This window comes from Oncorhynchus clarkii, chromosome 7, assembly GCF_045791955.1.
Source record: "Oncorhynchus clarkii lewisi isolate Uvic-CL-2024 chromosome 7, UVic_Ocla_1.0, whole genome shotgun sequence".
Lineage (NCBI taxonomy): Eukaryota > Metazoa > Chordata > Actinopteri > Salmoniformes > Salmonidae > Oncorhynchus > Oncorhynchus clarkii.
The window spans coordinates 46,635,773-46,660,490 of NC_092153.1; the positions used below are offsets into that span (position 1 = coordinate 46,635,773).

The 24,718-nt window shown below is 41.5% G+C and overlaps 1 protein-coding gene across 2 annotated transcripts; it reads left to right on the plus strand.

Moving 5' to 3' along the window:
• Window positions 1-3,157: 3,157 nt before the first annotated feature.
• On the plus strand, window positions 3,158-24,330 carry LOC139413390 (MAP kinase-activated protein kinase 2-like). 2 transcript variants are annotated; one of them, XM_071160715.1, is made up of 10 exons: window positions 3,158-3,906; window positions 17,308-17,447; window positions 18,570-18,634; window positions 18,767-18,846; window positions 18,970-19,096; window positions 21,461-21,536; window positions 21,659-21,783; window positions 22,525-22,610; window positions 22,694-22,774; window positions 23,262-24,330. In XM_071160715.1, exons 1-10 carry the CDS (start codon window positions 3,613-3,615, stop codon window positions 23,415-23,417), a joined length of 1,230 nt encoding a protein of 409 aa, XP_071016816.1. In that variant the 5' UTR covers window positions 3,158-3,612; the 3' UTR covers window positions 23,418-24,330. The 2 variants fall into 2 exon arrangements, with proteins under 2 accessions (XP_071016816.1, XP_071016817.1); XM_071160716.1 differs by having other exon boundaries at window positions 3,194-3,906; window positions 22,694-22,844.
• Window positions 24,331-24,718: the final 388 nt, after the last annotated feature.

Consider the following 24,718-nt stretch of genomic DNA (forward strand, 5'->3'; position numbering starts at 1 on the left):
TATATAGCTCTTACTGTAGTCTGTTTTAGATGTTATACTTTGCAAAGACCAACAGATTTGAGTTGAAGCTTAACAGAGAACATTTGTTACATTCTTCTTGTTAACAAAAGCTCATAGGAAATGCTCAGGATGCCATTCTGTTGACATGCTAACATACCTTATTAACTAATCAGTTCGGTACATATCCCAAAACAAGGTCACGGCCCCACCAGCCCGCCACGGGGGGATGGGGATTTTGAGTTATTGTGTGTTGTAAGTTTGAATTAATTAAGGCTGGGCTAGTAATGCATCTTGTTTGTCCCCTATCAGTTTTCAGGATGTGATGACTAAGTACCCAGTCCTGTATGAGGAGTCCATGAACACAGTCCTAATCCAGGAGGTCATCAGGTAACCTAGCCCTGTCATTAATCACTGCTGAAGTCCCTAACGTCTTGTCAGTGCCACATCTTCTTCTCCCACCATTAACCTCAAGCCAGTTCCAGTTACCATCCTAATCCTCCATATCAGAGAGCTCTTCTATAGTTATATTATATTTTTTCTCATGATAGCTGTAGTGAAATGTGTTGTTTTACGGGGTCAGACATAGTAGTACGGCACCCCTGGAACAAATTGGGGTTAAGTGCCTTACTCAAGGGCACATTTTTGCTTTTTGGCTCGGTTATTAAAACGAGTGACCTTTCGGTTACTGGCCCATATTCACCATTCTCCTTAGTATCTCTCTCTAATTCTCATCCATCCACCCTTCTCTCTCTCAGGTATAACCCGGTTGTTAGCGGTCGTGTCCCAGAGCCTCAGTGATATAGTGAAGGCTCGAAAGTGCTTAGTGGCGAGGTCATCAGAACTGCCGCTTGTGGCCAACAGCTTGTTCGTCAAAAAGTACTTGACATGTGGCAGGCCAAGGTACTCACAGGAACGCATACACTACATGACCAGAATATGTGGACACGTGCTTGTCGAATATCTCTTTACAAAATCATGGGCATTAATATAGAGTTGGTCCCCCCTTTGCTTCTATAACAGCCTCCACTCTTCTGGCAAGGCTTTCACTGCGGGGGACTATCTTCCATTCAGCCACAAGAGCATTAGTAAGGTCGGGCATTGATATTGGGCGATTAGGCCTGGCTCGCAGTCGGCATTCCAATTCATCCCAAGGGTGTTCGATGGGTTTGAGGTCAGGGCTCTATGCAGGCCAGTCAAGTTCTTCCACACCGATCTCAACAAACTATTTCTGCATGGATCTCACTTTGTGCACAGGGGCATTGTCATGCTGAAACAGGAAAGGGCCTTCCCCAAACTGTTGCCACAAAGTTGGAAGCACAGAATCATCTAGAACAGGGGTACTCAAGTACTATTTGAGAAGGTCCGGTCACACAAATGTCTGAGGTGGCAAAGGTCCGGATGGATAATGTCATTTATCGACGTAATAACAAACCACGCAGCTCACAACCCATGCAACCCCAAACTGTTCACACCCCTCTTGTTGGCGGATATTTTTTGCTGTTTTAAAGCTAATTTCCTTCAATTCTATGCATTCTTCCATGTCTTGTGTGTGTTTATATGATACAAGGGGTCGAAGCCCGAAACATGTCAAATTGCAGGTCTTAGGGTATCATCGCCGAAGTCGATGCCTCTCCTTGTTCGGGCGGTGTTTGGCGGTCGACGTCGCCGGTCTTCTAGCCATCGCCGATCCATTTTTCATTTTCCATTTATTTTGTCTCGTTTTACCACATACCTGGCTCTCATTTCCCTCATTATGTGTTGTGTATTTAACCCTCTGTTTCCCCCATGACTTTGTGTGGTATTGTTTATCTGTTTTTATATATGCGCACGTTAGGCTGGTTGCGCTGGGTTATGTTCAACCCGTATTTATATTTGGTGTTCGTTTGGGCCATGTGCTTTTGGTTGGCCAAATTAAAGGCTCCGTTTTGCTACCAAATATCTGCTCTCCTGTGCCTGACTTCCAACAGCCCTTCACACATACCTTGACATAGGGTCCTGTGGTCTATGTAATTGTATGCTGTATCTTTAAGATTTCCTTTCACTAGAACTAAGGGTCCTAGCCCGAACCATGAAAAACAGCCCCAGACCATTATTCCTCCTCCACCAAACTTTACAGTTTGCACTATGCATTCAGGCAGGTAGCGTTCTCCTGGCATCCGCCAAACCCAGATTCATCCATTGGACTGCCAGATGGTGAAGCATGATACGTCACTCCAGCCCACACTTGGCACACTTGACACTTGACAATTGGTTGGCCAGGGAAACCCATTTCCTGAAGCTCCATATGAACAGTTATTGTGCTGTCGTTGCTATCAGAGTCAGTTTGGAACTCGGTAGTGAGTGTTGCAACCAAGGACAGACGATTGTTACGTGCTTTGTGCTTCAGCACTTGGCGGTCCCATTCGGTGAGCTTGTGAGCTGATGAAGACAGCTTGTCTATCGAAATGTTGGATATTAGGTTATTCAATTATTGCATCTGAGCTCCTATAGAGCTCTCCTTTTCCTTTTCAAGTCTTCTACTCCGCTAGCCGGCACATCACCTAAACAGGTATGCGTTTCTTTCACCTCCAGATTAGCTTGTGTGGCCTACCACTTTGCTACTGAGCCGTTGTTGCTCCTAGACACTTCCACTTCACAATAACAGCACTTGCAATTGACCGGGGCAGCTCCAGCAGGGCAGAAATTTGGCGAACTGGCGAGGCCTGACGGTGTCACGTTGAAAGTCACTGAGCTCTTCAGTAAGGCCATTCTACTGCCAGTGTTTGTACATGGAGATTGCATGGCTGTGTGCTTGATATTATACACCTTCCAGCAATGGGTGTGGCTGAAATAGCTGAATCCACTAATTTGAATGGGTGTATAAACTTTTGGTCATGTACTTTTGGTCATTTAGTGTAAATAGAGGGATGGATATCCTTGAAAACTGAAGCAGGCATCGCCTGCTTAGCTAACACTGGCAGTCATTTTAAACACGTAATTTAACATATACAGTAATCTGACATCTGTGGATAGTATGTATTGCATAGAAACCATCCTACTTGTTGTTAGTCTTCAGGGGAAACATTTTGATTTGATTCCATTCAACTCAACCCTACCCTGACTACCAGTTATTTGTCAACTGTACTGCTCCTTTAAAAGACAGCCGCTAGAGAAATATGACTTGAGTAGAGGGTAATGTTTCCGTAAGCTCCTCAGTCAGAAGCCGGTGTGAATGTAACGAAAGGACGTTGGAAAGTGACGAGGCCAGTTTAACCGAAGTCATTCTACTATAGCCTACTCAGATGTGGACATGTTTTAGTGAAACAAATATTACACTGTGGATATACAGGATTATTGAATTGAACTTGAATAGAATAATTTAAGTTATAGAAAACTTTTAGTTTCAAACTTTTTTAATAGTGGGACTATTGTTAAAAACATCCCAAGGCACACAGGAACTGGCCAAGAGAAAGTGACTACCGAATGCGCGCCCTTTTCAGGGTCTGGGAGTCATTTCTGCTTGGCGTAAATTACGGACAAGCGCGTCATTTCACTTGCGAATCATATTAGCCTATTGAGGTCGTTTTTTTCATCCTGGAGGACCACTCACAGAGACACAGCATCTGTGGGACCATGCTACAAAATGGTATTGGTAAGGAGAAATCTTCGGAACTGCCGAAGGCTGAGCCAGAACCAGACTTCCCATCAGAACCTTCAACCCAGCCAGCCCCCATTGACAGCGCAGTGCGTACGGCACAGGACACGGATTCCACGCACTTCCCCTTGCCGGAGTTCCCCAAATTGGAGATAAAGCGTAACGCGGTGACAGACGATTATAAGATATCTAGTCAGGTCCTTGGGTTTGGGATCAATGGGAAGGTTCTGGAATGCACAAATAAGAAGACGGGGGAGAAGTGCGCACTGAAGGTAATATCACCTACCAATGGAAATAGGCTATTGCTCACTCGGAGTGTGAGTCCTGATTCCATTTGGTCGTATTGGGATCTTGCATATTCCCTAGTGAAGATTAAATCAACTAGAAAAACTAATTTAGGAACTTTGATCGGAGTTTCTTATCAGATTTATCTCTGCCTATGCACTTAGAAAAAAAGATGATGTCTATAAAAGGGTTGTTCGACTGTCCCCATAGGAGAACCCTTTAAATAACACTTGTGTTTCATGGTAGAAGCCTTTTTGGGTTATACATGGCACCCAAAAGGGTTATACCTGGAACTAAAACAGGTTCACCTATGGGGACAGCTGAAAACCATTGGAACCATGTTTTCTAACAGTATACAAACCCATTCACCATTTGCCAAGTACTAGCATGACATTGTAAATAAGTATTCTATTGAGGAAAAGCAAGGAAAAGCCATGGTGGTGTAATAACACGGTAATTAACATGGGCAACTAGTGTGTACCGGTATCCATGTGTGTGTAATGCATATTCTATGTGTGTACGTGATGGCTGGCAGGGGCATCACCAGAGGTTCATAACATTCAGGGCTCAACTCATAGTGGATACGCTATGAGTTGGAATTATAGCCCACCAACTTTACAGTGGCACTCACTCATCTTTGTATTTATATTGCGAAAGGCCTTTTGGCTACTGCCTACTGTTCATTGACAGCCACATCGACAGCCACAACTCAACAATCAGCTGAGTTCCGACTGTAGCCTAGGCCTATGCGCTCCTGATGTGACAAAAAACAATCGACAACGATATTTTTTAAGAAGCTACTGATCCTATGTGGCTAAATTATGCTCTCTGGTGTAGTATTTTCAATGATTTAATTAATTTATATACAGACAACAGTAGGCTAATTATATAATTTGGCAAATGTATTTCAATTTATTTGCAGCACTTCCAGCACCCCTTCCATGTACTGTGCTCTCCCCAAGGCCATTTAATCAACACTTCTTATTATTAATTCAACGGATTGTAGTCAGTAACCCCATATGAGGTTATTGCATAGTTAGGCCTACTGTTACAGTAATATATCAGCCAGTAGCCTGTAGAATAATTCCATTAAGTCAATGAACAAGTGTTTCGATCTAATCACGTATTTTCTCATGGTTACCCAATTTAGTTAACATTTCCAAACCTAATTGTAATCTAATATCCAAACTGAGATTCGGTGAAACCAAAAAGACAATGTACCATGCTTGGCTTAAAGCAGCGCGCTGGTGTTACATTTATTATAGGCAAACAAGTGGTGTCGTGATATATTTTGCCTACCGGAGCAAACATTTTTAAATGATTATTACATACTATTTTCTGATTTAAAGTTGGTAGACTACCTACATGTCGGCCGATTGTATAATATAATTTTAGAATATAGGCCTACATACAATGCCTCATCCAAATTGCACGATTGCATATGCCTACACATAGGCCTAGTGGCTCAAAGAAAATGTTCTATTTTTTTTCATCCTAAAACAAAAAATGAGGCCTACCTTATTATAAATTAGGCCATCATCATTGTCAATCGTGAATGCAAATTATTAACGTTTTACTGGATCAGCATCTAGTCATTTGCATGCCAACAACCTGCATGACAATAATTTGATCCCAATCCCTTTGGGAATATGCATTTTGATCTTGTTAAATTATTTAAGTAGCCTAACTAATGTTTAATCAAATGTTAGAGCAGATGGAGTTAAACATTTTGTATTTTGTTTCAAAGCATATTTAGCATATTTAGCTTATGGCGCACGCTGTTGAGTTTTAAAAAACATTTTTTTTACATTTCAGCACAATCATCCTAAATTGTCATAAGAAATGACGTGGTGTTTTTGGTCTAACAGTAGCCTAACATCATATATGCTATTATATTCACTCCTTTATCAAGAGAACGAATTAATCATTAATTGATTGTGTGAGACACAGCACCATACTGAGAAGTGGCGAAGCATCGCTCCGCTGCCCAACAGCATCACTAGACCGCTGATTATAAAGTGTGGATGACTTCAGGAGTTTCAAGTAACCACAGCTCTATGAACTAAGCGGCATATTCAGTTGATAATTTTGTTTTACACCATCCCAGCAGCTCTACATATTCGGGGATGACCCAAAATCATTCGGGGCTAAAGCTAAAGCCCCGAAAGCCAGGTCGGGTGATAGGCTTCAACTAGCCTATCAGTTAATGGATAATTCCACCGAAAAACGTTATTTTGGTATTTGTTTCATTAGTCCATTGTCGAGATTGTCTCAAAATGTTTTTCATGTTAGCAATCAAGTTTTCAAGATATATAACTTCCAAAATATAGAAATACAGCCAACATAATACATTTTGTTTAGTTACACAGTACCAGTCAAAAGTTTGGACACACCTATTAATCAAGGGTTTTTCGTTATTTTTTTACTATTTTCTACATTGTAGAATAATAGTGAAGAAATCAGTACTATGAAATAATACATGGAATCATGTAGCAACCAAAACAGTGTTCATCAAATCCAAATATATTTAATAATTTAGATTATTCAAAGTAGCCACCCTTTGCCTTGATGACAGCTTTGCACACTCTTGGCATTCTCTCAACCACCTTCATGGGGAATGCTTTTCCAACAGTCCTGAAGGAGTTCCCACATATGCTGAGCACTAGTTGGAGGCTTTTCCTTTGCTCCGCGGTCCAACTCATCCCAAACCCAACTCATCTCAATTAGGTTGAGGTCGGGTGATTGTGGAGGCCAGGTCATCTGATGCAGCAATCCATGACTCTCCTTCTTGGTCAAATAGCCCTTACACAGCCTGGAGGTGTGTTGGGTCAATGTCCTGTTGAAAAACAAATGATAGTCCCACTAAGTGCAAACCCACTAAGTGTCACCAGCAAAGCACCCCCACACCATCACACCTCCTCCTCCATGCTTCACAGTGGGAACCACACATGTGGAGATCATCCGTTCACCTACTCTGTGTCTCACAAAGACACAGCGGTTGGAACCAAAATCTCACATTTGGACTCATTAGACCAAAGGACAGATTTCCACCGGTCTAATGTCCATTGCTCGTGTTTCTTTGCCCAAGGACGTCTCTTTGCAGCAATTCAGACATGAAGGCCTGATTCACGCAATCTCCTCTGAACACTTGTGGTTGAGATGTGTCTGTTACTTGAACTCTGTGAAGCATTTATTTGGGCTGCAATTTCGGAGGCTGGTAACTCTAATGAACTTATCCTCTGCAGCAGAGAAAGCTGTGGGTCTTCCTTTCCTGTGGCGGTCCTCATGAGAGCCAGTTTCATCATAGCGCTTGATGGGTTTTGCGACTGCACTTGAAGAAATTGTCCGTATTGACTGACCTTCATGTCTTAAAGTAATGATGGACTGTGGTTTCTCTTTGCTTATTTGAGCTGTTCTTGCCATACTATGGACTTGGTCTTTAACCAAATAGGGATGTCTTCTGTATAACACCTCTGCCTTGTCACAACTGATTGGCTCAAAGAAGGAAAGAAATTCCACAAATGAACTTTTAACAAGGCACACCTGTTAATTGAAATGCATTCCAGGTGACTACATCATGAAGCTGGTTGAGAGAATGCCAAGAGTGTGCAAAGCTGTCATCAAAGCAAAGGGTGGCTACTTTTGAAGAATCTCAAATATAAAATATATATTGAATTGTTTAACACTTTGTTGGTTACTACATGATCATGATACATGATATGTGTTATTTCATAGTTATGATGTCTTCACTATTATTCTACAATGTAGAAAATAGTAAAATTAAAGAAAAACCTTTGATTGAGTAGCTGTCCAAACTTTTGACTGGTACTGTATATCTTGAAAACTTGATTGCTGACATGGAAAACATTTTAGGACTGTATCAACAATGGACGTATGAAACAAATACCAAAAGACAGTTTTTTGGTGGAGTTTTCCTTTAAGGTGCTGACTCTGCTCCTGGGGTTGGGTTCCTGGAAGACAGGCAGTGGGGGATCATGGGATAGGCTGAGGCTCAGAACAAATGTGTTACTCTGGTTTTGATTTACACGTGTGCAGTGGTTGGAACCAAAATTATTTTCCAATCGTTTAATTCTGAACAGAACCATTATTTTTTTAGTGTCGTTCCACTGTTCCAACCAGCAAAATAAAGTTCTGAACCGGTTCGAACAAAAAAAAGTCATGGTTTATATCACTCCTTTCTGTTCCTTTTTAAACCTTTGAAATATATCTTATTTTTTACATTTAGCTTGACATTAAATTACTTCACCAATGGATAGAGCAGCTTGCTATGGTGCGGGCAAGCTATGCACATGCATTGGGCAGTGGGCATCTTGTTGTTATGACATGCATTATCTGAATTAGGCCCACAGAATTATACCTACGGAGGAGCAGCTTCTATGAAAGAACTTTGAATGTCTTTGAACTTCAGAGAGTTGGTTTAACTAACATTGGACCAGAGATAGCCCTTGATCATGAATCTCCGTTCCATTACATTACACATAATGCCGCCTCGAGTTTTCAAGAGCTAGACCAGCTAGCTAGCTAACAAGCTTGTGTGTGCAGAGTGGCATCAGAATTAAAATAAAAACATGTCTTACCTTTTAGTAACACAGCAGGGTAGTTAATACCGTAATAACCATAGTATCCTTAATTAGCTTTGAAAAAGTGAATCCATTGTTCTCTAATGAAAAATCTCTCTCCCTAATTTCTGAATCACGCTTGTAACGTCTGTAGCTACAACAGACTATGCATGCTTCGGCGGGAGGGGGAGAGGCAGGCACTCTACACACACACTGGGAAAGATTATCAGCTGGCAGGCAGACACTGGAATACGTTTTTGTGTGAGGGCTTTGCATACTGTAGGTGCTTTGTTTAGTTTTTTGTGGAACTCTGAAAAAAAATGCCCAGAACGTTAAATAACGTTATTAACCAGTTCCCATGCTTTTAAAATAATGGTTCTGGTCCGGAACAGTATAGATCACTTTTGTTCTCAGTTCTGGTTCTGGTTCTGTTCCTTGAAAAATGTAATAGTTTTTAGTTCTGCTCTCTGAACTGGTTCCAACCCCTGCACGAGTGTGCTTTGCATGTTACTATTCTGGTTAAGCGGCAACAACCTTGTGTGTGATCTGACCATATAGTATTTAGCACATTGACATGATGCAAGACACTGTTAACTTATGCTTTAGCTCAGTAGGTTTTCTCATCACACACCACACACACACGACACACAACTCACGTTGTTCTGGCCAATGGAAAGCTGTCACCTATCAGTACAGGGCTACAGAGGCAGGGGTTTACGGCCTACAGCAGGGGTACTCAAATACTATTTGAAAAGGTCTGGTCAGAGACATTTCCTCGGTGGCAAAGGTCCAGATGGATAATGTTATTTACAGTGCCTTGCGAAAGTATTTGGCCCCCTTAAACTTTGCGACCTTTTGCCACATTGCAGGCTTCAAACATAAAGATATAAAACTGTATTTTTTTGTGAAGAATCAACAACAAGTGGGACACAATCATGAAGTGGAACGACATTTATTGGATATTTCAAACTTTTTTAACAAATCAAAAACTGAAAAATTGGGCGTGCAAAATTATTCAGCCCCCTTAAGTTAATACTTTGTAGCGCCACCTTTTGCTGCGATTACAGCTGTAAGTCGCTTGGGGTATGTCTCTATCAGTTTTGCACATCGAGAGACTGAAATTTTTTCCCATTCCTCCTTGCAAAACAGCTCGAGCTCAGTGAGGTTGGATGGAGAGCATTTGTGAACAGCAGTTTTCAGTTCTTTCCACAGATTCTCGATTGGATTCAGGTCTGGACTTTGACTTGGCCATTCTAACACCTGGATATGTTTATTTTTGAACCATTCCATTGTAGATTTTGCTTTATGTTTTGGATCATTGTCTTGTTGGAAGACAAATCTCCGTCCCAGTCTCAGGTCTTTTGCAGACTTCATCAGGTTTTCTTCCAGAATGGTCCTGTATTTGGCTTCATCCATCTTCCCATCAATTTTAACCATCTTCCCTGCTGAAGAAAAGCAGGCCCAAACCATGATGCTGCCACCACCATGTTTGACAGTGGGGATGGTGTGTTCAGCTGTGTTGCTTTTACGCCAAACATAACGTTTTGCATTGTTGCCAAAAAGTTCAATTTTGGTTTCATCTGACCAGAGCACCTTCTTCCACATGTTTGGTGTGTCTCCCAGGTGGCTTGTGGCAAACTTTAAACAACACTTTTTATGGATATCTTTAAGAAATGGCTTTCTTCTTGCCACTCTTCCATAAAGGCCAGATTTGTGCGATATACGACTGATTGTTGTCCTATGGACAGAGTCTCCCACCTCAGCTGTAGATCTCTGCAGTTCATCCAGAGTGATCATGGGCCTCTTGGCTGCATCTCTGATCAGTCTTCTCCTTGTATGAGCTGAAAGTTTAGAGGGACGGCCAGGTCTTGGTAGATTTGCAGTGGTCTGATACTCCTTCCATTTCAATATTATCGCTTGCACAGTGCTCCTTGGGATGTTTAAAGCTTGGGAAATCTTTTTGTATCCAAATCCGGCTTTAAACTTCTTCACAACAGTATCTCGGACCTGCCTGGTGTGTTCCTTGTTCTTCATGATGCTCTCTGCGCTTTTAACGGACCTCTGAGACTATCACAGTGCAGGTGCATTTATACGGAGACTTGATTACACACAGGTGGATTGTATTTATCATCATTAGTTATTTAGGTCAACATTGGATCATTCAGAGATCCTCACTGAACTTCTGGAGAGAGTTTGCTGCACTGAAAGTAAAGGGGCTGAATAATTTTGCACTCCCAATTTTTCAGTTTTTGATTTGTTAAAAAAGTTTGAAATATCCAATAAATGTCGTTCCACTTCATGATTGTGTCCCACTTGTTGTTGATTCTTCACAAAAAAATACAGTTTTATATCTTTATGTTTGAAGCCTGAAATGTGGCAAAAGGTCGCAAAGTTCAAGGGGGCCGAATACTTTCGCAAGGCACTGTATCGGCGTAGTGTCAAACCCCCACCTGCGCAACCCTTTCAATCCCAAACTGTTCACATTCCTCATGTTGGCAGAGAAAGAAAATACAGTTTCTAAGCTAATTTCCTACACTTTTGCCATGGAAGGAAGGGAAAATGTAGCAGTTTTAAAGCTCTTTTCTGGCAATTCTACACATTTTCTATGTTTTATGGGTGTTCATATGATACCAGGAGTTGAATTCCGACTGAATTCATTCTTGTTTTTAATAGTCTGGACCTGTGGTCCGTATTGACCCTGTTCTGCTTCCGGATCCTCCTTTTTACATATGGCTGTCCTACAGTAATCCAGCCGGATCAGAATCTCCTAACCAGGAGCATATAGTCACACACAAAGGACAAGAGGGGGCTGTGGGTCAGGATAAAAAGATTGGATACAGTACAGAATTGGAGAAGAGAGAGATAGGAGAAGGGAAGGGAGCAGGTCATTTTACAGGGGATGGCAGAAAAAAGAGTAATATGTGTCTGGAATTGTCCTGAATTCAAATCTATGTTGTCATTCACATTCAATTATTAGAGGTTATTTAAATTTACAGTTTTTCAATTTAAATGACTATAAAAAATTATTGCAACCAATAGAATGTCATATATGTAATCATATATGCAATCATTTTTAGGCTATACTCAGACTCTTAGAGCTTGCAGCCAGGCAAGTCTAAGACGAGAGAACCCTGATCGCTGTAATTGAATCAGATTAAAAGTATGGCTTCTCTTCAGGTCTAGTAGAGTGGATTAAAACTATACCCATCCATTACCCCATATATATATATATGGGGGATACAACCATCCCAGCTCTGCAGATATTGCTGCGAAGAGACAGAATCATTAGATCATTTGTTTTGGTATTGTTCATATGTAGCTTGTTTTTGGTAACAGGTTCAGGAATGGCTGAGGAATTGCACCATTTACCTGGAGCTAACTCTGCAGATAGCACTGCTGGGTGATTTTGAAAATCATAGTCAATCGATCAATAATATAATAATACTCTTAGCAAAAAATGTTATCTTTAATTTACAATCTGTAGAAACTATTAGAATAGAAAGGTTCAGAACCTTTGTGAAACATCACAGCACAGTTGAAAAATATATGGCAAATAGAAATCAAAACTGGATGGTCACCAGAGGTAGATGGGAGGGGTTGAGGGTAGCTGAAGGATGAGACTAAAAACAAACAAAAGATAACTATTGTAAAATATACCGTGTCCATAAAATGTATATAGTATGTATAAGCTGGAAGTAGAAGCCTAAGTGTTGTTGTCCATTAGTTTACTCCAATTAGGGGAAGAGTGGTAGAGTTAGGGGAAAATAATAAAGGAAAATATATTTAAAAAATATATAAATTATATATATATATTTACAAAAAAATATATGGGGGATTGGAAATGATGCAGACAATTACATTGATGGAAGCCACAATCTATCTGCAATATTAAATCTGATCTACCCTCCAAATAAATGTTTTTACAATAATTATTATTATTAGAGGTTATTTTCAGTGTTTGGGGCAACATACAGCAGAGTGCAATCAGTCAGGAAAACACCATTTGGCAAATGGATGCTGTGGATAATTAGGGTACAAGTACTGACGGATGCTGTGGATAAGTAATGAGCATTTTAAATTGGAGGACTGAAAGTTGGCCTGCTGACTGACATTGTCTGGTATAGTTGCCTATTATAGGTAAGAAGCTGTGTTATGCATTTTAATTGCAATCACAACTGGGTGTCTCACCAGGTGCCTGATCATAACTCCCACTGTCAGAGAGGACCCAGAGCAGGTCACAGCAAAGATTATCTATTATATTGACAAGATGGTCGACTGACTGCTCTACTAATGGAAATACATGTCCGCAAAGGCGAAAGACAGGCTGGAGGAGGCGAGATCAGGTGGGAATGTCCTAGCTAGCCATTGATCTTTTGTAGAAAACATATCAATATACTTGTAGAAAATGTAAGCATTATGAAACTTCTGTTTGCTCAAATAAGCCTCACCTATCAAAATAGCAATTCACTTTTATCTTTACCAAATTAACACTCTCTCATTGCCCCCATACAAAAACTCCTCACTTGGTCTGCTTAACCCTATAATTGTTAAGTAGACCAAGTCTGCTTAATCTGTGAGGACATATTTTGAGCGGAGTCGACCCTCTCGCTTCGCCTAGTCCTCTCTGGTCACAGTGACCAGGAACTACCCATGGAGCCACAGGGCAAAGCTGTCCAACAAGGGCTCTCACTCAGATCCAATTTATGAGCTTGGAGAATGTGACCAATGGAAAGCATTTCAATATTGACTGCAGGGAATGGACACCACCCACTGTATGCCAAATACAATACAAAGTGTGAAATGTGGATTGGAAAATATTCTGTCAGGGGTGTGGTGGTGTTTCAGAGTTTGCTTTTGTGTTTTTGTGATCGTACAGAAGCCAGCCTCTGATTGTATAAGCCTGGGTGAGCCTTGTGCATAAAGTAAAAAATGGACACATTTACGACTCGATTTGTCCTTTGTTTTTAACCACAAGACAAACAGCCATAGACAGAACGAGTCATAGGGATGAACAGCTGTCCAGCTCCATCACTTTATAATTAAGTCCACTCCTAAGCGCTAAGGGTAATGGATGGGTATAGTTTTAATCCACTCTACTAGACCTGAAGAGAAGCCATCCTTTTAATCTGATTCAATTACAGCGATCAGGGTTCTCTCGTCTTAGACTTGTCAAGCTGCAAGCTCTAAGAGTCTGAGTATAGCCTAAAAAGACCCAGTGTTCTTCCATGAAGGAAATCCTGAGATTCCATTCACTGTATGTTCCATTAGAACCTTTATTTGGCTGGGGAATGTTTCATTCTGGAACTCTAATTCACTCTCTTCATAGCCAAGCTCTTCTTCTTTCAAAGAGTTTTTTGATTAATCTCGTTTCATGGATTTGCATCTATGTAGTTTTAGCTTCCTCAGCTTCTGTTTATGTTTGTGGTTGTTGTTATTATATTATAAACCACTGGCATGGCTTATACAACTTTTTGGCATGGTTGGCAGGATTGTGGTCCATCTGTGCTTCCGTTGAGGCCCACTTAAAATACTATGGTTTCGTTTCACATGAAAGTGATTTGAGAGACTGTAGTGGCAGTCAGCAGGTAGCCTAGTGGTTAATATCATTGGGCCAGTAACCGAAGAGTTGCTGGTTCAAATCCCCGTGCCAACTAGGTGAAAAATCTGTCAATGTGTGTCTGGCTAAAAGTGTAGCAGAGTTAACCTGAACTCTGAGCCCACCCTTAGAAAAGTTGGTTATGAGTATTGAACCAGTTAATCAGTCAGAGAAGAATGGTGTGATGATAAGCTTTATAGTAAAAACATGTTCTGTTCAGGTTAATATATATTTCAGGATTATACCTGGCTACATACCACAAATCGGTATTAGTACAATGTCTGCCTGTGTAGCCTATATGTAAATACTATAGATTTAGCTACATTTAGTTTCAAGTGGAATCTTATTATCTATTGAGCATCAGATAAGGTTCCTAATCTAATATCAGTAGTATCTCTTAACGTTCTCTCCAGTTTCATCTGTTCTTCCATAACTACTCATTATATATCCTGCACTCTCACGCCTATCTCTCAGCTCTATTTACTCAATTTTATGACCTCCGCTTTGTTGGCTGGAAACAATTATAAAGGGAAAGGTAGGGTAAACAAGCTCTGTTACTGAGACACACACATCAATATCCAGACTGCCCTCAACCTTGAACAGTCTCTAAACGTCCTCATTTGCAGCAGCGTGTAAAGCTATTGATGCTGCATGTGCCAGTGTGCGTGAGAAGGTCTATGGAGCTATATGAAGGAAAATACGACATTTCCTCTGTGGCTACCAGGACACAATGCTATGTTAGAAGGGGCTGAGAAGGATTGGTTTTGAGGAAGATGGGGGGGACTGTTGATTTTCTCACCGATGTGGTTGCTATATGGATTGGCTGCATTCAAAGGTTCAGAGTTTCTGCTTAATGTAAAAAAACATGTTGTCTGTAGCAGAGTTAACCTACTAACCTGTGTGTTTTTGCGTTTATGTGTTTGCCCACATTGAATTTCTCAGAATTTCTCCCCTATGTGGAAGCTAGATGGATTGCAACAGTACTAGGCTGCATTCAAAGCAAGTCTTCCGCCTCCACCACATCCCATTTCCCTGTAACATGGCGGAGACTCGTGCTTGAGCCTTTTACTTTCGGCAGTGGTGTAAAGTACTTAAGTAAAAATACTTTAAAGTAATAAGTTGTTTTTTGGGGGGTATCAATACTTTACTTCACTACTTATATTTTTTGTCAACTTCTTCTTTTACTTCACTACATTCCTAAAGAAAATAATGTACTTTTTACTCCATACATTTTCCCTGACACCCAAAAGTACTCGTTACATTTTGAATGCTTAGCAGGACAGGAAAATGGTCCAATTCACACACTTCTCAAGAGAACATTACTGGTCATCCCTACTTCCTCTGATCTGGCAGACTCACTAAACACAAATGCTTGGTTTGTAAATGATGTCTAAGTGTTTGAGTGTGCCCCTGGCTATCCATACAATTAAAAAACAAGAAAAGGTGCCGTCTGGTTTGCTTAATTTAAGGAATTTGAAATGATTTATACTTTTACATTTACTTTTGATACTTATATTCAATATTTTGTATATTCAGACTTTTTCTCAAGTAGTATTTTACTGGGTAACTTTCACTTTTACTTGAGTAATTTTCTATAAAGGTACAGTATCATTATTTTTACTCAAGGATGATTGGGTACTTTTTCCACCACTGACAAGCTTCAAATAGCTGTAAAAAATAAAAATTGCTGTGAAAAGCTATTTAGATGTAACAATGATTTCCTACACTATTCAGTGCAGAAATTGAATGAACAGTATAGAATTCTATCAAGCAGGAAATGACAGAGAGATTTCTACATGGGCCGCTTGCCCTGGTTTCCACCAGATATCACAGCCGCAAAGTCAAAACAGCTATCCCATTTTGACAACAGAAGCCGACCCAGCGGTAGAAATCAAGAGGTGAATATCACGGCAAATCAACACATCATTCCACTATTACTGCAGATATATTATGGACATTTTCTGAAATGACAGAAATGTAAAAAAATATACATATATATTCTCAAAAAATCCCATTTGTAGCACCTTAAATCCCCTTTGTTCCTGGAGGAATTTAGGGCTTGTACTAAAGTTTTCCAACGTTTCCAGTTGTGCCTACATTACATTTACATTTGAATCATTTAGCAGACGCTCTTATCCACTGTCCAGGAAATGAAGCGCACGGGGCCCTAAGCTATCTGTATCTTCATATGAGAACCCATAAAACACAATAAAGTAGCCAAGACTCTTTCTCACAGATACTGGACAGAAATGAAGACCACTCTTTTATAGTGACCCTGGGAACTGTGGGTTGTGAGATTAAGTTTAAACACACATCAGTTAAAGAGGCTAACGGAAGTCCTTCGCTTCGCTTCCACTTTCACCACACATCCATCCTTCCTCTTTAGAGAAAGACTATCACTATAGGCATAGATATAAAAAATACACTCACACACTAATTCATGCCAAAGAACACACAACCAAGCACATGTGTACGATAAACACACACATAAATACACACTCATTCACAATATAAACACTCAAAGATGAAGAATCCCTCATTTTGTGTGAAGTTGATATGAAACCTAGTTCCTATGGTAACATTGTAAGTCTTAAAAAAGGGTCATGTAATCATGTTGTCATGATTACATTTTGTTGTAATGTTGTCATGTAATTGAAGCTGTAAAAAGTGAGGTAAAGCGTGTGTAAGGTTGTGGCAAAAGGATGAGTGGTGGCCAGACTGTCTGTGTTGTGTTCTGTTCTCAGCTGCAGCTCTGTGACTGGGCCGGCATGGTATCCAGCAGGAGCCCACTCTGTAACTGTCAGCACCCAAAAATACCCTCTGATGGAATGGAAGACGGGTGCTATGTCAAGGCCTGCCAGCTATCTACTGTGTGTGTGTTGTGTGTGTGTGTGTGTGTGTGAAATGACTTAACAGGCCCACTGTGGTAGAGAACTGAAAGAGGGAAAAGATAACATTGAAGTCCTGTTACGGACAGGTCAGGCAGATCAGGGGAGTTGTTAAGTGTCATCATGATTAATACTTTGACATTTAAATTGATCAGGTTCGGCTGCGTGGCCAACCAGCCTCTTTTGTCATGATTGATCAATTCCCTTCAGGACAGAACGAGTGCCTGGTTGGAATGCCAATTGTTTCGCTTAAATGAAGTAATTCAATCTCACTCTCTGCCCTTCCCGTACTCCACTCCTTCCCCACACTTCACTCCAACACAGATCCTCTATGACAGTCCCAAGGCGAGGCAGGAGGTTGAGCTTCACTGGCGGGTGTCGGGGGGGCCTTACATCGTTGGTATTCTCAGTCTGTACGAGAACATGCATCATGGGAAGAAGTGCCTGCTCATCATCATGGAATGGTAGGATCTTGTCCTGTCAGCTCTTTGACTACATTACCCAGAATCCTCTGCTATGTGGGAATACAAGTCCCATTTATCTGTCTTCAGCAGCTAGCCATAAACTATTGACATAGTGCCAATCCCTCATAGCTTCTCTCTGATACCATTAGGCTTGATGGAAAGGTCAGTCACTTGGCCTTGGTATGTCTATGCAGGCCAAGTATGTGGGCAGGCCTGGGCCACAGCTGGGGCTCCACCTGTGCCTCACAGATCACCACAGGTTCTCCTCAGTACTCAGAGATGACACAGACGCTCTTGATATACTGTAGTATTCTCTCGTAGTCATGTTTTAAGGAAATAAAGAACACATGGTTGGAGCAGTGAGAATGCATTAACTCAAGTGTGTATGTGGAATTTTTAGATACTGACATTGATTTCCAATGAGCTACATTTCTAAAGAAATGGGAGTATAGTGTACTGGCAAGTCATAGACAGTGAGTGTGATGATTCAGAGCTGGGGGTGTATGTGACGTGTGTTGCTCCCTGTAAAGTAATCTGTCTTTGTGGTCAGCTCTTTCCTGTCTCAGAGAGGTTGAGAGGAGGGCAGCTACGCTCCGCTAAGCTCAGCTAGTTTAATGAAGGAGAATATTCTATAACTGAGTTTGACTTGGATCTCAATCTCTCTTACTCACTTCCTCCTTACTCTCTCGCTCACTCTCTCTATCTCTCACATGCATACACACACGCACACTCAAAAGAGCATATAAACAATTCTTTCCACATAACAGAAGGTGATTCACTGTGTTTTTCAAAAGACAAAGATCATTGAGGAGGATAGAGGAGTCCCAGTCTGTATGGATGTTTATGTGTATAATGACAAAATGGAAAGACAGAGGGGCAGATGAAGTGCTTGTGCATAGCAGACTGTTCTGTTCCCAGTCTAATGTTATCCCACGAAACATCAACCTCATCTAAATGGTTCCTGTTTTCACTATTGTTTTAGGGCTTTTTATTCAAGTAGCAGAGTTCATCTTTTTGAAAAATGTCTAATGTGGGAGAGTTATAGGCAGTGTTATGTTTCGAATGATAACTCCATGACAGCATCTCAATATTAACTCAATGTATGTGTTTCTCTTGTTCCAGTATGCAAGGGGGAGAACTGTTCAGCCGGATCCAGGCCAGAGGAGACCAAGCTTTCACTGAGAGAGGTGAAGGGGCACAGAGTGGAGGGGGCCAAGGAAAAAGGATTGAGTCTGTTTCTGGGAATGGACATACTATACTGTATATGTGTAATGTTACTGACAGTGTTGTCCTGAGACTGTAACTCTGCTCTCATCTAGAGGGCTCAGAGATCATGCGGGATATTGGCACGGCCATCGAGTTTCTCCACAACATGAACATCGCACACAGAGACATCAAGGTGAGCAATGTGACACTGACACACAGATAAAGATAACAGCAGCAGATAATGACAGAGTTGCCATACATTTAGTAATAATATGCGTACAGTTAATGACAGATACGTTTCACTTCCCTCCCTCAGCCTGAGAACCTGCTGTACACTCATCAGAAGAGCAACGGTACTCTCAAACTGACAGACTTTGGCTTCGCTAAGGAGACCACTCTACACAACCTCCTGCAGACCCCCTGCTACACCCCTTACTATGTGGGTAAGTTCCCAGCTAACATATTTGATTCCTTGGAAGTTGTGGGAACGTACATCTTTGGTTTTCCATTGGTTCTGGGAATGAAGCCATATGTTTTTTTAAACGTTTAGGAGAACGGAAGTGAATATTTCACCTGTTCTGAGAACGTTCATTTTTAGGTTGCAAGGAAGTTCTGAGAACATCTGTATGATGCAAAACACATCATACAGGCCAGATCACTGTATTTTGAAAGTTACATATCTTGAAAACTTCATTTGCTGACATACAATACATTTGGGACAATATCAACAATGCACGAATGAAACAAATAACAAAAGATTTTTCCTTTAATGTTCTTTGTAATATTTGAGAACATTCCCAATGTCAAACCAATTGGAGAACATTCCTAGAACATTACCAACATTTAAATTAAATTTGACCATGATTGAACTTTTAGGAAACGTTCTGTTAAATTAATTAAATACCAAGAAAATAATGTAATGTTGTCAAGTTCCTTAAATGTGTGTAGAATGTTCCAAAGCCAAGCAACTGTCCTGCACCATTCCCAGAATGTTGTGGGAAGGTTGTATGCAAAGTGAACATAGAACAACCACACTCTCACCAAGCTCTAAGAAACATATGGTTCTCAGAACGTCATGTGCGAGCTGGGTGACAATACTAAACTACTGTAGGAATATGTGTAACAATCAGATTTACAGAGCCTTCGGAAAGTATTAAGACCTCTTGACTTTTTCAACATTTTGTTATATTACAGCCTTGTTCTAAACTTGATTAAATAAAAAATGTTACTCAGCAATCTACACACAATACCCCATAATGACAAAGCGAAAAAATGTTTTTAGAAATACCTTATCTACATAAGTATTCAGACTGTTTGCTATAAGACTCGAAATTGAGCTCAGGTGCATCCTGTTTCTATTAATCATCCATGAGATGTTTCTACAACTTGGAGTCCACCTGTGGTAAATTCTATTGATTGGACATGATTTTGAAAGGCACACACTATATAAGGTCCCATGATTGACAGTGCATGTCAGAGCAAAAACCAAGCCATGTGGTCAAAGGAATTGTCCGTAGAGCTCCGAGACAGGATTGTGTCGAAGCACTGATCTGGGCAAGGGTACCAAAACATTTCCCAGCATTGAAGGTCCCCAAGACCACAGTGGCCTCCATCATTCTTAAATGGAAGAAATTTGGAACCACCAAGACTCTTCCTAGATCTGGTCGCCCGGCCAAACTGAGCAATCGGGGGAGACGGGCCTTGGTCATCGAAGTAAACAAGAACACGATGGTCACTCTGACAGAGCTCCAGAGTTCCTCTGTGGAACCTTCCAGATGGACAACCACCTCTGCAGCACTCCACAAATCAGGCCTTTATGGTAGAGTGGCCAGACGGAAACCACTCCTCAGTAAAGGACTCTCAGACCATGAGAAACAAGATTCTCTGGTCTGATGAAACCAAGATTGAACACTTTGGCCTGAATGCCAAGAGTCACGTCTGGAGGAAACCTGACACCATCCCTAAGCATGGTGTTGGCAGCCTCATGCTGTGGGGATGTTTTTCAGTGGCAGGGACTGGGAGACTAGTCAGGATCGAGGCAAAGATGAACGGAGCAAACTACAAAGAGATCCTTGATTGAAATCTGCTCCAGAGCGCTTCACCTTCCAACAGGACAACGACCCTAAGCACACAGCCAAGACAACGAGTGACTTCGGAACAAGTCTCTGAATGTCCTTGAGGGGCCCAGCCAGAGCCCGGACTCGAACCCGATTGAACATCTCTGTAGAGACCTGAAAATAGCTGTGCAGCAACACTCCCCATCCAACCTGACAGAGCTTGAGAGGATCTGTAGAGAAGAATGGGAGAAACTCCCCAAATACAGGTGTGCCAAGTTTGTAGCATCATAACCAAGAAGACTTCAGGCTGTAATCGCTGCCAAAGGTGCTTCGACACAGGCAGGGATCAGTAATCCAGATAGATGGGTCAAAGGTACAGGATGGCAGTCAGGGTCAGGGCAGGTAGAAAAGGTCAAAACCGGGAAAACTAGAAAACAGGAACAATCAAGAGACAGGAACAGAGGGAAATACACTGGTAGGCTTGACGAAAGAAAACAAACTGGCAACAACAAACAGAGAACACAGGTATAAATACACAGGGGATAATGAGGAAGATGGGCGACACCTGGAGGGAGGTGGAGACAATCACAAAGACAGGTGAAACAGATCAGGGTGTGACAGTAACGTAACAAAATGTGAAAAAGTCAAGGGGTCTGAATACTTTCCGAATGCACTGTCCGTCACTATATTATGCTTATAATATTGGACAAGTAATTGTATTTTCCATCTGTCTGTTTTTCTGTTTATAAGCTCCTGAGGTTTTGGGCCCGGAGAAATATGACAAGTCATGTGACATGTGGTCTCTGGGCGTCATCATGTATATCCTGTGAGTAGTGTGTGTGTGTGTGTGTGTGTGTGTGCATATACAGTGCATGCATACTATATAATCGTTTGATGGTCAGTGCAACCTAATAACTATCAACATCTACGCATTTGTCTTCTGTTTAGGCTGTGTGGTTTCCCACCGTTCTACTCTAACACGGGCCAGGCCATCTCTCCAGGGATGAAACGGAGGATCAGGATGGGCCAGTACGAGTTCCCCAAACCTGAGTGGGCTGAGGTGTCAGAGGAAGGTGAGACTGGGTTGGGTCATCCTTCCACTAGACAATGGTTCCCCAATTGGTGGCCTGCGGGTGTTTTTATTTGGCCCCCCCAAGTTTTCTAATGATGCATTTTCTTTGTTGGACATAAAATACGGTAAAAATACCAGAAAATCAGCTCCAAGTTATTTTAATTTTGGAAATCTTTTCCCAAGTATTCCTGGGCATAATAGAGAGATGTGGTTGTATTCAAATGTAAGCAAGGTTTGACATTATTATGCTTTAGTCAAATATGTTATCTGTTTGGGCTTCTTGCGGTCAATTTGCAATCTGCAAATGATTTGTAATTATGTTCCGGCCCCCCGACCATCCACTCAAGAACAAAATTGGTCTGCGGGGGAATCTAGTTGATGATCCCTGCACTAGACTATTAGCCCTGGCTTTTGTTTATTTGTTAGTATAGCTCTGCATTCCCTCCAATGTCATCACTCCCAGAAATCCCTTTCATTCAGACAAACATAAGCAAACTTCTAAATAGTCCGTTTTATAGCACAACACTCATCCACAAGCACACCCAAACATAGACAAGGCACATAAACTCAGATTAGCAGCTCTTAAATGCCAGGGATAGTATGGCTAAATCTCTGAATTCACACTGGTAGGACTTCCTGCTCATGTGGACCAACTGGTGCCTTATTCCAAAACAACGCCTTGGCTGGGGCCTGGTGTGTCTGTGTGTGTTTTGACCTCTATCCTCTTATTGATTTCTCTCAGCCAAACAGTTGATCCATCAGCTGCTAAAGACAGACCCCAACGACAGAATGACCATCACACAGTTTATGAACCACCCCTGGATCAATGTGAGTGTGTGTGTGTGTGTGTGTGTGTGTACATTTACAGTGCATGCATACTATATATTTGTGTCTGTGTTTTGTCATTGCAGCAGTCCATGGTTGTTCCCTCCACACCGCTCCACACCACACGGGTCCTGACTGAGGACAGAGAGATGTGGGACGACGTGAAGGTCAGAATCAGACTAACACTGACACCTCTGGTCATCCAGGAACTTCCCAGGATCAACAGCATCATAGAATGTATAGACTTTACATCCAGACAATATTTTAAATACAGTTGAAACAATGAAAATGACACGTTTTCCCACGTAGATATCTCAAAATGTGAGTGGAGTTTCAGTGCTTTTGTGGTGTGAAAATATGGAAATGGAATTGCTCCCAGACCAGATGACTCTGGAGTGGTTGACCTTCCACAAGGGGGAGGCAAACATCAGAGTCTGATCTGAAGCCATTTTTAGAAACAGAGGGCTTATTGCCTCCTCTCATATTTATTATGCTGTAGGCTATATTCAGAGCAGAGCTTTATCTTCTGTCTATCTATCTATCTATCTATCTATCATTAAATAAACCCGCCCTCACTTTGATTCTTCTTCTCTCTCTCTTCTCTATTTCCCACCCTCCTTTTCTCTCTAACCCTTTCCTCTCTGTGTGCTGTAGGAGGAGATGACCAGTGCTCTGGCCACCATGCGTGTGGACTACGACCAGGTGAAGATCAAAGACCTGGACACCTCCAGCAACCCACTGCTCAACAAGAGACGCAAGAAGGCCGCTGCCGGGGGCAAATTGGGAGGCAGCGTCTGCAACAGCCAGTGAAAGACTGGAGGTGGGAGGGAAGCCACAGCCAGAACAGAAAGGGAAGCCCAGAGGACACACCTGGAACAGCTGGGAGGGGAAAATCCTGTGGGAGGTCTGGGCAGAAACATGCAGAAGAGATTTATCAGGGGGAGTGTGTTCATACATAAATCAGCAGAGGGAGAAGAGGGGAGGCATAAAGGAGGGAGGGGGTACTGTTAGGAAACAGCAGGGAAATGTTATTTGGAGATTCTCAGCAATCAGTCGAATTGAAGGACACGTGAAGTAATGACAATGTATGAAACACTTATCAGCCAAGATCAGCAGGCCTTCATACTGTAGGCCTTCCATAAGTTTTTTAATTTGATTGTGTGTTAGTGTGTGTGTTATTTTGAAAGGTCATTCAGGATCTGCTCTTCATAAGTTCCTGTATGTTTGTTGTGTGTGTGCCTGTGTGTTTATGTGTGTTGTAACCAATGTTCCCTCTAAAAATGCTCAGCACTGAGCAAATTTCAGGTCTGCTGAACACAAACTTGAACGTTGTGAAAATTCTGTGCAACTTCCAGTGTGCGTTTACTGTGAACACTTGGGCTGTACCCGCTTTAATTTACAGTTAACAGTGGCCAAGTCATCTACTGTGGCTATTTGATCATAATGTAGGCCTACCAGAGTGGCCTGCCATCAAAAACAATGGAGAAAATGCATCCCATAACATTTTAACATGGAAATAGCTGTTCAATCATTCAGCCTGCAGTAGCAGCCAATGTGTGGTGTTCAATGTACGCCAACATTCCATGAGACTTTGAAAAAAAACATACAGGGCCTGACATTAACCTGTTTATCCACTTGTTCTTCAGACAAGGAGGTGACTGAAAATGTTGCGTTGTTTGATGCAAGAAACTGCTTTACAAAATAAAATGCATTATTATTCCAATACCATTATTACAGAGAATCAGACAAATTATACTAACCTCTGCCTATTTGCTACTTAGCTTATTCAAGCCCGTCTCAAAATACAACACTGCCCCTTTAAGACAACAAAAGCTCTTTACCTGACTCTCTTTTCAAAGATGTCTCGAAATGTACACGATTTGTGCTCTTGTAGGAAGTAAATACTCCCCTATTGCTTACTACAAAGTATCTATAACTGGGCTAATAACCGAGCTCAGAACCACTCATGCTGTAAACACAGTCCCGTTCAAAGTAAATGGCACAGATCCATATATGGCAATGTTCTATTTGCATATAGGCCTACTGCAGCTCTGATTGGTTAAGCCTAACTGGTCTGTGTAGAGCAAGGGCTGGGTAGTACATGTCAATGC